The following is a 13956-nucleotide window of genomic DNA, read 5'->3' as shown; positions in this document are numbered from 1 at the left end:
AGATGGATGGCACTACAGTCTCCCAGGAGATTCATAAGGCAGGGCAGAGGCAAATGAAGCACAGAAACATAAACAAGTAGGCCAGAAACAGCAGAGCTAAAAAAATACTTACACTTGTACAGCAGAGAGTCTCCATGCAGCAAAAAAAGAAAGAAAAAAGAATATGAATGGGGAAGACAAAGCAATAGCAGTTCTCAGGAAAGGAGGCAAAACCAGAATTCACCAAAATAAAGAAAATTAAAGCCAAAACACTTAGGAGTCTTAGCAGGAAAGGTGACATGCAAGAATGAGGTAAAAATCCTTTGCATTTGGAGGTGCTATACACTTTGTGGTTTTCAGAGGATAGGATCTGATAGCTTTAGTTTTATCTATATTGGGACAAATTTAGGCTTTCAGGTGTTTGTTTAAAATATGTGGCACTCGCTAAGGGTGCCAACCTGCCCCCTGCTGCCCCCATGTACTGTCGTTTTTTTCATTTTGCTGGCACCAGTAATGAGAAAGACTGTAATGCTGCTACTTCCTAGACTGAAGAAAAGCTTCAGAATTAAAAAAAAAACAAACCCTGTAGTTTGTTTTGGAAAGCACAAGGAATACAAAACAAAGCTTCTCTTAAAAGAATGAAAAGGGATGCAAGTCTCTTCTCCTGAAGTTTATATAAACCTAATCCAAAGCAACAGCATTTCTCCTTCCCATAAGGAAGTTTAGGCTTTTCAAGCACTTTTGGCACATTAGAAGAACTGTTTCATTAATAAAGCACAATCTTTCTAGGAGATTCATAAGGCAGGGCAGAGGCAAATGAAGCACAGAAACATAAACAAGTAGGCCAGAAACAGCAGAGCTAAAAAAATACTTACACTTGTACAGCAGAGAGTCTCCATGCAGCAAAAAAAGAAAGAAAAAAGAATATGAATGGGGAAGACAAAGCAATAGCAGTTCTCAGGAAAGGAGGCAAAACCAGAATTCACCAAAATAAAGAAAATTAAAGCCAAAACACTTAGGAGTCTTAGCAGGAAAGGTGACATGCAAGAATGAGGTAAAAATCCTTTGCATTTGGAGGTGCTATACACTTTGTGGTTTTCAGAGGATAGGATCTGATAGCTTTAGTTTTATCTATATTGGGACAAATTTAGGCTTTCAGGTGTTTGTTTAAAATATGTGGCACTCGCTAAGGGTGCCAACCTGCCCCCTGCTGCCCCCATGTACTGTCGTTTTTTTCATTTTGCTGGCACCAGTAATGAGAAAGACTGTAATGCTGCTACTTCCTAGACTGAAGAAAAGCTTCAGAATTAAAAAAAAAACAAACCCTGTAGTTTGTTTTGGAAAGCACAAGGAATACAAAACAAAGCTTCTCTTAAAAGAATGAAAAGGGATGCAAGTCTCTTCTCCTGAAGTTTATATAAACCTAATCCAAAGCAACAGCATTTCTCCTTCCCATAAGGAAGTTTAGGCTTTTCAAGCACTTTTGGCACATTAGAAGAACTGTTTCATTAATAAAGCACAATCTTTCTAATCCCCTTTAAAAATTTATTTAAAAAAAAAAAAGAAAAAAGGAAAGCAGGCAGGACAGTCATCATATGAAATGAAGCAATGTCATATCCTATCTCTTGGGTGGCACATAAACCATCCAATCACAATTCTCCTTAATTTAGAGAAAGAAAAAACAATTATTAGAAGTGCAGTTTTCCCTTCAAGTTGAATGGGAACTGAATAACAACACTGCAGATACTCACACAGTGTTTGTCACAGAAGTCAGCAGTTATGGCCTGGATTAAGCTACTGTGCAAGGAAGTACATTTTTAAATGGATATTGCACTGGTGTTTAATTATCAGCAGTGAAAACAGTCTGTGCAAAACATAAAGTTCTATGTTTAATTGCTGAAGGGATATTAAGGTCAGTTATTCAGTGCTTTGACATTTTCAACAATAATGATCCACTTGTCATGGTTCATCCTTCAAAGCCTAACTGCAGCTAAGTTTTAAAGACACAACAGTCTGTCTTTGAATAGCAACAGCAGTGTTCTTCCACACAGCTCCACTTCTTTATTTCCTACTATCCTCGGGGCTTTTGTGTGTTTTGGTTTTATTTAGTTTTTATTTTCCTTTGTCTTCAGAAACTTCGGCTTTACACACGAGTTCTGAGTTCACAGTGACTCGGACAAGCCTCCTGATTACTCTCAGATTTGTATGCTACTCACATACACACTCTTACTCCATTTCCCTGCCAGAATCCATGTTCTCTCTTCTCTTGCCCATCTTCCATATTACCATTTACAAGGGCTGTTCTGACATTGCTGAAGAGACTGCAGAATCCATCAAGAAATTTCTCTAAAACTGAAACCACCTTAAAAATGAATCTTCAGCACACTTAAAAAAAAATATTAAAAAATCAATCTGCAACATGGTTTCTCTTTCAGACAGCATTCTTGGTAGTACTCCAGTGTGTTTTGTGTATTTTATGCACAGACAGGGAAGTTATTTTATTCACAAGCAGCTGAAGATGAGATTAGGCCCACAGTGCAAAGCAGTGTATATAACAGGAAGCAGTGCCAGGATTTGGGGAGTTTACAGCACACAGTCCTGGTCCAGCAGCAGCATATGGAAGCCCCAACTTCCCACATTTTAGTGATCTTCCCTAAGTGAGTGTGACTACTCAGATGCTTTAAGTTAAAAGGTGTCAAACAGCTTTTTGGTGGGGAGTAAGGAGAGAGAAGGAGGAGAGGGAGGCACACAGCAGGCAACGGGTTAGACAAGGAAGCACCATTAAGCAAGGACTAAGGGACTTGGCTTGAAGTCACCAAGGAATGTGGCTGCTTTGTACAGAACCTACAGATTGCAAGACCACCCAACCCATTCCTTTGTTTTCTCTCAGCATAATTGCAAAATAAAGTGGTCTGTCTCCCAGCCCACATGGGCCACTGCTGAAGACCAAGTGCCAACCCACAACCAAAAATCCCAAACATACTCCACCCAAACGAAGCCAGAAACTGGACAATGTGCCAACTGGGAATGAACTGTGAGAAAAAATACTTTCAAGGATTCTTCTCAAACATTTTAAACGAGTGCTAAATTGTTTCAGCTATGTGTACTTCGTGGGGTATGCCTTTTTAAGGAAGAGACATAAGAAAACAAGACATTATATCATAAATCCTGCTGTTTTCTTTTGCTCTAAGTAATCCTGACCATGATTAGGTCATGTTCACCTATTTAAGGTGACACCATTTAAGTCAGTTGACATTTCCCACAGTTCGTCCAGCCTCCTCACTACCTTTGACAGAGATATCACACACCTGTTGTCTCATCTTAAAATAAATAAAAACATCTTCAAGTATTCTTTATAAAACAGAGCGGTAAATTGATCAACTTCACTTTTTTGCACATGAATCCTTGGGCACACAGGTGTCTCTCCACCTGTATAGTCAGCCTTAGAAACTAGAAATCTGCAATTCCTTACTTCAAATACTGAAGATTTGATCATGATTTGCAGAGTAAGACACTCAGCATGGACTGCAGAAATTTAGCTATGTACACTAGCAGTGATGGTAATCTGAATCACTGTCCTTAGAATCTCACCCTTGAGTGCCATTGTCCTTGGAAAGTTAAATGCAATGCTAAAATCCATGACAGGAGTATTTTACAGGAGAGCAAAGCCACTAATATTGTCTAAAAACCAAGGCCAAGCTGTGATAGACTGCAGTTTGTTGACACAGCTGTCCTGAATGTAGAGGCCATGCCTTTTTGCACCAGCAGAGGATCTAGTCCTGACCTTATATATCAGAATTCTGTCCTCTATATGGAAATACTAGATATAGATATAGATACTGTAAATAAGCATGGCATACATTAATTCATACATTAATTTAAGGCATATGTTTATTTCCTTCCCTCCCTCAAGAGCTGAATTTCTCAAGAAAGAGCTGTGGTTCAGAATTAATTCAATTAGTCTCATCTCAGCCAGCCTGACCTTTAGAATTACTTTGCACAGCAACATTTTCTGAAAGAAAAGGAGTAGCACTGCAGTACAATAAGCTCAATAGATTTGCCCTTGAGCTTGTTTCATTTTCCTAACTAGGAAACCTTTGCTTTTCTACTTTCTGAGATGTGGCTCATGTATTCTGTGATATTTGGCCAAGTACTTAAATGCATTCTTTCAATTAATCATTCTGTGCTTGCATCTTTCAAGTCATGTAAAATTCCTGTTCATAAATATTTCTGCATATAGGTAGCCAAAGCTTTTATAACGAAGAGTAAAAAAAGGCTGCATTAATTAAACTAAGCAATTCCTAAAACTACTAAACTGAATTTTTAATTTCATTTTCTGAATTAGTATCCTGCAAGGAACTCTGCCTGCAACTGCCACCTGCAATCAAAAAAGCAATTCTCAGTATCATCAGTTCTGTTTTCTTGTTGCTCATGAAGAGGCTAGCAGCATCCTCTACAGCACCTGGGCTTTAAGAGTAACAAAGAGGACACTTCCAACTGATTTATTTCAGTTTAAAACTAAGCATTGAATAGAGAGCTGCTACAGGTCAGATGGCACAAAACATCTCTTCAAGCCACTACAACCTGCTTGCTTGTTCATTACATTCAGCTGGCAAACACTGATGCAAAAAAATACATTATTCATGACCTAAATTTCCACATAGTAGGGGAAAAAAGCTCTTGAACTCAGCAAATATAGAGACGTAGACAGCCATTTAAGATATTATTAGGCAATTATTTAAAGACAGCCACCATATACATCAGGCACCCTCATAGTAATATTATTAAAGCCAGTTTGAGGTAAGGCACTCCTGAAAGGAAGTGTTCAAAGTCTGGTGGGATGGGACTTTGAGCAAACTGATCTAGGGAAAGTTACCCTGCCTATGGCAGGGGGTTGGGACTAGATGATCTTTGAAGGTCCCTTTAACCCAACCTAGGACTTTATGGACAGAAACTGGTTTATCTGCCTGCCCTACAGCTTCCCAGGATTGAGAACCAACACAGCTTCTGCATCTCTCCTTCCTTCTGACATCTTGAAACAAACAGCTACCAAAAGGATTGGCAGTCAGCCAGGCAAAACCCACCAGTCATCTTCCCACCATCATTAGAACCTTTGGGGCAGATGATGCATTGCTTGCACTGAAGCAGTGACATTTCAAAGTAGAAATACTAAAGGGAGGCTCATCACTGTGAAATCAGACACAGTTTACCCTGGGCAGGGAAGTGGATTAGTAGCTACCCTGCTCAGAACTCTGGTGGGAAGTTTTATCCTTGAAAACCCAAGCATACTTGAGCTGCTACTCTTTTCTCATTGAAGTTTGTTTCAGACATCTTTCTGGCATGCACAGTAAACATTCATATTGCTCAGACACTTTGAGATATACTTTGCAAACTTTAACATTAAAAAAAACCAGCAACCAATCTTCTGAATTTAAGTCCTGTCAGGAACTACTACACCTATTAAAAACAGGAGATACCCTGATAGTCAACTAGTAAATGTTCTAAGACCCTGTATGGGATGTAGAAATATTTGGGTACTTCAGTTTCTTCTCTTAAAGCAAACTGCTAGAAGGGGTCAATCACAATTACCCAAGAGAGGATGGCAAAACTCAAAAGCTGGTGCGTGGACTGCCAGCACCTAAGCATGATACATGATTTAAATAATGCTGCTGGGTCAGACAGTCATGGGGCAGCACATGAGCCACAAAGGACAGAAATACCATGAAATAAGAGGAAGAAGAAGCCTACCCTGCAAAGCAGAACTGCCCACCCAGAAGAATGGAATTAAGTGCTGGCTGGCAAGAAGGCACTGGATTCTGCAATTTCTCAGCCCGTATAGACACAAACTTCCCCATGGAGAAACTAAATGCCATGGTATTAGAAACCACCCACAGCTAAAATGTACAAGGTAAGAAGAGGTTGTGATCAGCTTTGAATGAAACTACCCTAACTTTTCAATCATTTTGTCTTTCTATCCTGCTCACCTCTTTTAGTTTGCTTTAACAGCTACTTACTAGAAGGTTTTTCCACCATTTTAAGTGCTTTTGGTTTCAGATCAGTATCCTAATCCTGTCACTACTAATCTCAAAAATTCACAGTAATCTTTTAATCTTTTCTCACACGAAGTAAGATCTTACTACAGAGATACACCCGTTGCCTTGCAATGAGGCTTTTGCTGACCTGAATAACAGGAGAAGAAAGAATCTATTTGCCTCTAAGTTCTCCTCTAGTCTGAGAGCAAGATGTTTTGAGAGGAAGTCTGATAAATTTATGATTATGTGATGCAGTTGTCCATTATAGCAGAGATGAGATTGGATGACTCAAAAGCTGTCTTCCAGCCTTTTGGCACTAGGTACTCTTGCTTTTATTTCCTTATTTATAAGTTCTTATTCCAGTATCCCAGCCCATCCTAACCTCCTTTTCCTTGACAAAATCAATCAGATTCAAATGGCACTTTATAGCCACCTGCCCTAACACAGATGATTTCTCCCCCATCCTATGAGCAACTACTCTTTACCTCTGCAATACGAGGTATCAGTTTTGCAGAGCAAAAAGTTGCAAGCCTCCTGTTCTTCTGGGTGAAGCGGGAACCATGAAGCACTTGTAGTGAGACAGACTCGTGCATGTGCTATTTTCAGTAGGGTCTCCAGATTTCAGCTTAAACAAGGCTCTCCCATACAACACAAAAAAACAACTTGTGCCAAGTTATTTATCTGAGATGGTGGAAAAAAAATCAAAAAGCAGTAGAAAGGAGTATGCAACTTATACATAAAAGTCCCCAACTGCTTGAGAAGGTCAACTTGCCAGATATTAATTGAATCAAGACTCATTACAGCAGCAGACAGATGTGTGCCACAAGAACAGCACTATTAGAGGTTATGCTCATGCTGTTTGCTGCTGTCTCTCTGCCAAAGGTTAGAGAGTCTAGATTTTGGCAAGAACTCATTCAAAAGAGCTCTTACTAATCTGCCATGGGAAATACCAAGCAGCTTCTTACAAGCAGAGGCTGTGGAAAGATGAATTCTGGTTCTTTTTATACTGAGCATAATATGAGCCCACAACTCTGCTGGCAGAAAGAGATCACACAAGTGCCTCCTGATCCAGCCCGTGCAATGGGCTCTGTCCTCATAACCTGATAACTTTACCTGAAGTAGGTAAGTGAGCACTTGGGTGATTCCTGCTTCTGGCTGTGTGGGTGAGTGCTGTCTGGCAAGGCAAGCCAAGGTAGGGAGAGGTCACCTCTCTCACCAAGTCTGTTAAGCTGGACAGGCATCCACCAGCAGCTGCCAGCCTGCAACAGACTGCTGGTGACAGCTGAGATGACTGCCTACAGCCTCAACAGTCCAATCCTTGCTAGCTGAGCAGCAAATGGAGGGACTGAGCAGCTGGGACTGACACTGCCTATAGACTGCATAGCTACATGTGCAAGACCACTCTACTTGCCCCAATTTGATGCCTTAGCAGTAAACTCCTCAAACCCACTCTCAAAACCACTGCAGAGAAGTTACACTCTCAAGATCAGTGTTTCAGTGAGTGCTTTGTCACTCATCTTTCAATGTGGCTTTTCCATAAGATATGAAATAAAATTATGAAAACTCAGTACCACTAAGAACTACAGCCACCAAGGACATAACTATACATCCTTCCCTCTACCCCCAATATAAATCTGGGTCTACTGAGGCAAAACAAAGCATCAGTGGTACAGGAGGACAAGCTCCTCATACTAAAATGCCACTATGCAAATATAATATCCAGCATCTACACTTCACAGTTCTTGTTTGAACCTGAGTAGAAAAGTCTCAAATGTGGTGCTGTTACTAGAAGCAGTTTATAATATTTTTCATTTATTTCCTATTGTGCCAATAATGTACCCTAGATTATGAGTAACAGCTTTGGATTCTGACTTAGAAATCTCAGTTGGTTTAAGGAAAGCATACTGTAAATAAATTATCCATCACTTCCTTCCACTCAGAGACACTAAGAAAAAGACATTGAAAGCCATGTTTCTTTTAAAGTGTTTCAGCTGGGAACAGACAACCCCCCATGAGTTTGAACAAGACTGTAGTCTATACATGTAACAGGCATTGAATAAACATGGAGAAGGACTTCTAAGGGCAGTGAGGATGCCACAAAACTATATATATAAAGGAACCCAGGAAAAGACAGGTAACAAGTATTCACAATTAAAGGCAATGTAATAATAATAGTAAAGGTGAGACTAACATACAAATGTAACTTGCAAACGAACAAGACATTCACAGGTTCTGCAAAACTGTCACATTGGCTCCCTTTGTCTCTTGCTTCCTCAGCCACAGCACTGCACACATAGGGGAGGGTTTAGGGAGCATGTCAGCACTGTGCTGTGTCCCTCCTGGTGCTGTTTTCATAAACTGTCCTAGTTCAGGGTGAGCTATAAATATTACTGGCCTCCCACGGAAATAGATTTGCTTGCGTGCCTGTGATGGAGCCTTTTCAGCAGCCAAGAATACTACTGCATGCCATACTGCCAATGCCTAGCTTCCCACAGAGTGCTGCATTTACTACACATCAAAGGCCCATTTCTGCTAATGCATACAAGAGAGAAACTCAAGTGTCACAATCAATTTAATCCGGCATTCATCCAGGCTGCTGCCTTTGCCCTCATCCCTGCCTGCTTGTTCCTGCTGCTCAGGATTTGTTTTGTAAACTCGACCAGAGGACTAGACAGTCTGTAAACCAACCTGGGAAAGAAATCCTCTGTCAAAAGCTGCATTCTCAGCTGAATAAATTCCCACACCCAGTTTGTAGCAAGGCTATGTGAACACCAGTACAAGCATGAGAGTGTGGGGCAGGCAAGAGTGGGCTGTGTACAGCGGTACGTGGAAATGCTCTTTTTCAGCAAGAACAATGATTTTTGCTTGATTAAGCCAGTTGCAGAGCTAGAGCTTAATTATAGTGCAGAATGTAAGGAGTCAAACAAGAAGTGGGGTTTTATGGCAGTAGTTATTCAGTCCTTTATCCAAAAAGCTGACTACCAACACCCTAGATACTTCTACTGCAGGTAAACAGAGAGCAACATGAAAGGGATGTGGTAGCATGTCAGGGCATACCAGAGAATCTCTAATTTTTCTTCCTAGCAACACATACACATATGAGCCTGTATCACTATTTTCTCCATCTTCCAGTGAAAGCAACTGAAGGGGTTTATGTTGTATTAATTCTAATTTGTTTTGGATGAGGAGGTGGGGAGAGAGAAGCTTTCAGGTGGTGCTAAGTTTTCTTTCTTGAAAAAAAAACAACAACTTCTGGTGTGGTGAGTGCAATTTCTCCCTTTTGTCTGAAAATGCTGAGGTCCATATACTCCTTGTCTTTCAGAACCCACAGGTTCATAAATCTTCGCCTGGATACTGGAATAATCAGCTAAATCTTTGGCAGCAGCTAGTTAGTACATTCAAAGGAAAAACATATCCCATTGATCTACAGGTGTTCTGCTACTTCTGCAAATTTTCTTCTTTGCTGTACAGGTGAAATCTGTGCTTCAATAAAGACTAAAACATTAATATATTGCTCACAGGATTTATTTTTTTTTTAAACTTTCCTTCATTAAAGTAATAGAACCATCTATGTGGTTAAAATTAGAGATAGATGAGACGTGGCTAGGATTCAATATTTATCACAGGCAGTTCTTTTTTTATTAGCTACAATCATTTTTGAAAACACATAATTTATCACCCAAGCATTTAAATCTTACACTGAAATGTTTTAATGAAGATTTATAAGCAGACTTGTGTATTAAAACCTACAATTCCTTTACATGTTTCAAACCATTTCCTACCATCCTTCTTTATAATGCAAATAACGTCTCCTCTGCTTTGCTCTAAAAACAGCACTTATCCTGGCTGCATGCTTGCTACTAGCTATAGTAAGAAAGTTATATTGCTGAAATGGTTATTTTAAAGATGATGAGTACATAGATTTCTAGTAAAAAAACTATTTCTTTAAAAAAGCTTTTCTTTAAATAGTGGCTCAGCTCTGGCGATCTCCTTTTAGTACTCTGGAAGCCAAACCATAATAAATAAAGATCTTTCTTGCCATCTTACTTGCACACAGCTTTTATCTAATGATGTATTACCATCAACACAGCTCTAATTAAATGTTGACAAGTAAGACAGCTGTAGATTAGGGAAGCATCAATTTACTGTAGTGCAGCTCAGGAAGATCAGAAACTCAGGTCCATAATGTTCCAGCTATCATGTCCTACACTGGAGCACCCAATCACTCCCAGCATTCTTCAGAGCCCATATAACAGACTAGCAAATTCCGGCCTGTAGCAGGACACTCCATCTCTCAATATGCCTGCCTCAGTTTTCCTCTGTGATTCAACTGCTTTTTGTCTCTGAGTTTTGCAGGCCCAGGCCTGGAGTGGAAAGATTCCCATGAGAAATGAAAGGGCTTAGCAAGCTCTGAGCTGGTAACAACCTTGAAAGGTACAGAGACCATGTTGATGTTCGTAACACCAGCTGCTCTCCGGAGTTGAAGAACACGGAGCCCAGGCCAGCCACAACGAGGCCTGAAATGAAGATAAAGTAAGACTAAACAGATCAACAAAAGAGTCTGCTGGATGAGAACAGGACCTTCATGGTTTTTCTACTGTCTTCCTTTTATTCTCCAATGAGAGATGTTGGAGGTATAGCTAAATAGTTAAATGACAGCAGACAATCTACTTTATTCTATAAAAGTGTGGTCAGGGAGACTTCCCATACACATTCCTAGGAAGTTGCTGGACCTTCTCCTCTCCAGTGTCACCAGCAGGAGGTTTCAGACCCCTATTGTGCCTGTCAGAGTTTTAGAAAAAAACCTGCACATCTTCCAAGTTCAATTCCAAATCCAAGAACAAATACCTCATAAGCAGTTTATTACAAATAATCTACCTTATTCATAGTATTTAATCTAGTTTCACTGCTACATAATCTACCTGCAACTATAAAGTCAAAATGGAAACCAGATTCAGTTTTTCCTTAAGTTTGAAGGGAGGCTGGTGCATAACAACATACTATTGTTCACATTGCCTCAGCCAGAATACTGATCCTTGACAGGCTTCTTGAGGAAAACAAGAATAAAGTGAAGAGGGTTGCTGAACATAGTGTGTTTGCTAAGTGAAGTTTTGAAAAAAACAAAACAAAACAAAAAAAACATTCAGCTCCTGCAAAATGGTGGTGCAAGCTAAAGTTCCTCTCCTGATAAGCCCAAAGATCTCCTCTTCCCCAGTCATCTTGCCAAATAGTTGGAGCACACAAAAATAAAACAAAGTGGAAAAGAAATGTTTTAGAATAGGAGAGTTTTTCCTGACATCACAGCAACATGATCAGCCTCATCCGATGTTCCTAGTCTTTAGCAGCAGGAGGATGAGCTCCCAAACATGCACAACACCATACTGCAAGTCAAGGTTTCTGATTTGAAGGTTGCAGAATACACAGGCAGGTGCATCATCTACACACACATCCTGAGATCTGTTCTAGCATTACACTTTGTACTACTTAGGGATTTCCAATGACCAAAGAAGGCAGTGTTCTGGACTAATGCCATTTTGGAAATGGGAACTAAATAGCTATTTCTCCTTTAAGACTAGAAACAATCAGAGGAAATCAGGTTCATAATTAAGAGTTCATAAAACCATGTGCTTCTATTGCTAGTAAAATCAGCAAGGTGTCTGTTTCCTGCACTAGACAGCTCACAAAGCATTCACTGCTGCACCTCTGATAACATTCCTCGTTTCCACACAAATCTGTGCAACACTTAAAAGCTGCCACAAATCAGATTAATTTTTCACAGACAGTATCTGAAATCCATATGATTTTCCCGCAGATAAAATTGGAAAGTGTTATCTTTGAAGTTACTAACTCCACCCAGAAAATGCAAGAAATAATTTTTAAGATGCATTTAGTTGCAAAAAACTCAGTAAGAATAATAGCTCAATAAAAATCTGTGTATTACTTGGCCTCTTGGGGCTATTTATCTATGTATTTTTACAACAGCAACCAGTATCACTTGCACCCAGGATGCAAAAAGCCGCTCTTAAAAATGGATTATAGCTTTTAAATAAATGGGTTCTTTAGCACTAAGACTGCTGTCTTTTGTTTATTTGATGCTTAATTCTCCCCAGAAATGAGATACTGATGAGAATCTAGGTCACAAAGGTATTTGAATCTCTGTGCAAGATGAGGGTGAATGAAGAGAATGAGGAGAGATACACACACTTCTGAAGATAAGTACCATTAGCATCTAATGCATCTTTCAAAGAGTTTAAGCAGCATCACATTTCCATTATTTTAATATGACCAATGTTAAAGATTTAACAGCAATGATATGATCCTTTCCTATAAACATGGTGATATCAGATAAAGACAGAAGTTATTTTTTAAATTTCCAGTATTATTAACTTGCTGTAAGAATAAATTTAAAGGGGGACTGAGGGGGTGAAAATGAGCGCTTAACCTATTTTTCTATATATGAAGCAAACATGCAAAAAGTAACTTACAGGCATAGGGTTCAGGTGCTACATATTTTACTGGGATGTCTCTCTCCCATAGGATTTAGGGCTCAAAATGATTACTCAATGTTGGCTACATAAAGTGCCTGGAACTTGACAGTACTAGTGATGAGCCAGATGATGCAGTCAACACACAATGCCTCACAGTGATTTGTGATGTTCAGAAAAATATTGCATCAAACAAAATCTTGGTGAAGAAGGATATTTGGAAGGGAGAGAGAACTATTTTAAGCTAGTGTTTCCAGTGAAGGTGTGCTTTCATTTTATAGCTAAATGACACCAACAGCTGCTGCAGAAAGGAGCAATCCTGATGCTCCTTTTGAGCTGTACTTTTCTGACTCTGTAGTAAGTCTATTCAGGGAGCTGAATCAACAGAACTTCTTCTACAGGAAGATGCAACCAATTTTTCTGCCAGTTCAGCTTCCTGTGAAAGTACATGGCCAAGGAACCAGGTAGGAGGGCTGAAGAGAAAGACCATCCCTTGCAGCAGTGACCACCTACCTATTAGACTTAAGTTCATGCACACAGTAGAGCTCCTCAGCAGAATGAGAAGGGTGGAGGAGGATTTAAGGTTAAATACAGTTAACAACACATTTATTTGGAATTCTGCAGATTTACATCTCATAAACTATCATGACTATTTCCATGACTCTACGATATGGCATGGACCCATCTTAATGACAAAAGTCATACATAGGATTTATAAGGTACTTTCAGTTATTTATGTTCAGCATTTTTACTGAATCTCAGGCTCCTAACTCAGTTACTTTTGAAAAGCTTGAACTTTGGGGCTTGCAGCCCAGTCTCAGGGTTTCACAACTTATTCCACACATTCAAAAGCTGCTTTTAAAAACATCAGTCTCTGTTCATGGCCAATAATGTAACTTCCAGGCAGAAGCATTTTACTGTTATGGCTCAGACGAATCCACATCACGTAGAAGGAAAACCAAGGCAGAAAGCAGCATGTTGTCAGAGCATAGCATGGTCCAATTTATGACTGCAGCCAAACCTCTGTGAAACCGTGACCAGTGAAAGAGATGTTTATTCTGTTAGCTTGATTGCAGCAACATATGCAAGAGAAAGGCCCCTGAATATGTACCAGGAAAGGGAAAGTCAAGAAAAGGGAAAAGCTTTTCCTTTGCCAAACAACAATGTGAAAATCAGACAACCTAACATTTAATTGTTCTAGAAGTCAATCCTAACCTTAGTTTCCTGATACCATAAAATTGCCAAATGGCATTTTGGAAACCATAAAATTGCCAAATGGCATTTTGGAAAACATTTTTCTTCCAGTTATTTGCAAATTAAACCACACAGGCTAAGGAATGTGTCTTACCATACAAGTGTCCAGATCCTCCAAACGTTCTATCTCTGTCAGCTCCTCAACTGTGATGATGGAACGTTTAGTTGGTTTTTCTTCAGCTAACTCAATTTCTAGTGATTCCTGC

The 13956-nt window shown here is 39.6% G+C and overlaps 1 protein-coding gene across 1 annotated transcript in view; it reads right to left on the bottom strand.

The window, feature by feature from the left end:
- The window catches only part of LRRC16A (leucine rich repeat containing 16A), a 116703-nt gene that overhangs the window by 28059 nt on the left and 74688 nt on the right, over positions 1-13956 (bottom strand). The window contains exon 30 of the mRNA XM_009998292.1: positions 13845-13952. Within this exon, the coding sequence (XP_009996594.1) occupies positions 13845-13952 (108 nt within the window). The remainder of the gene's footprint in view (positions 1-13844; positions 13953-13956) is intronic.

The sequence above is a fragment of the Chaetura pelagica genome, unplaced genomic scaffold (genome assembly GCF_000747805.2).
Source record: "Chaetura pelagica isolate M959 unplaced genomic scaffold, ChaPel_1.0 scaffold565, whole genome shotgun sequence".
Classification (NCBI taxonomy): Eukaryota; Metazoa; Chordata; class Aves; order Apodiformes; family Apodidae; genus Chaetura; species Chaetura pelagica.
Note: the sequence above shows the minus strand (reverse complement) of the source record. Positions and strands in the feature narration are given on the sequence as shown.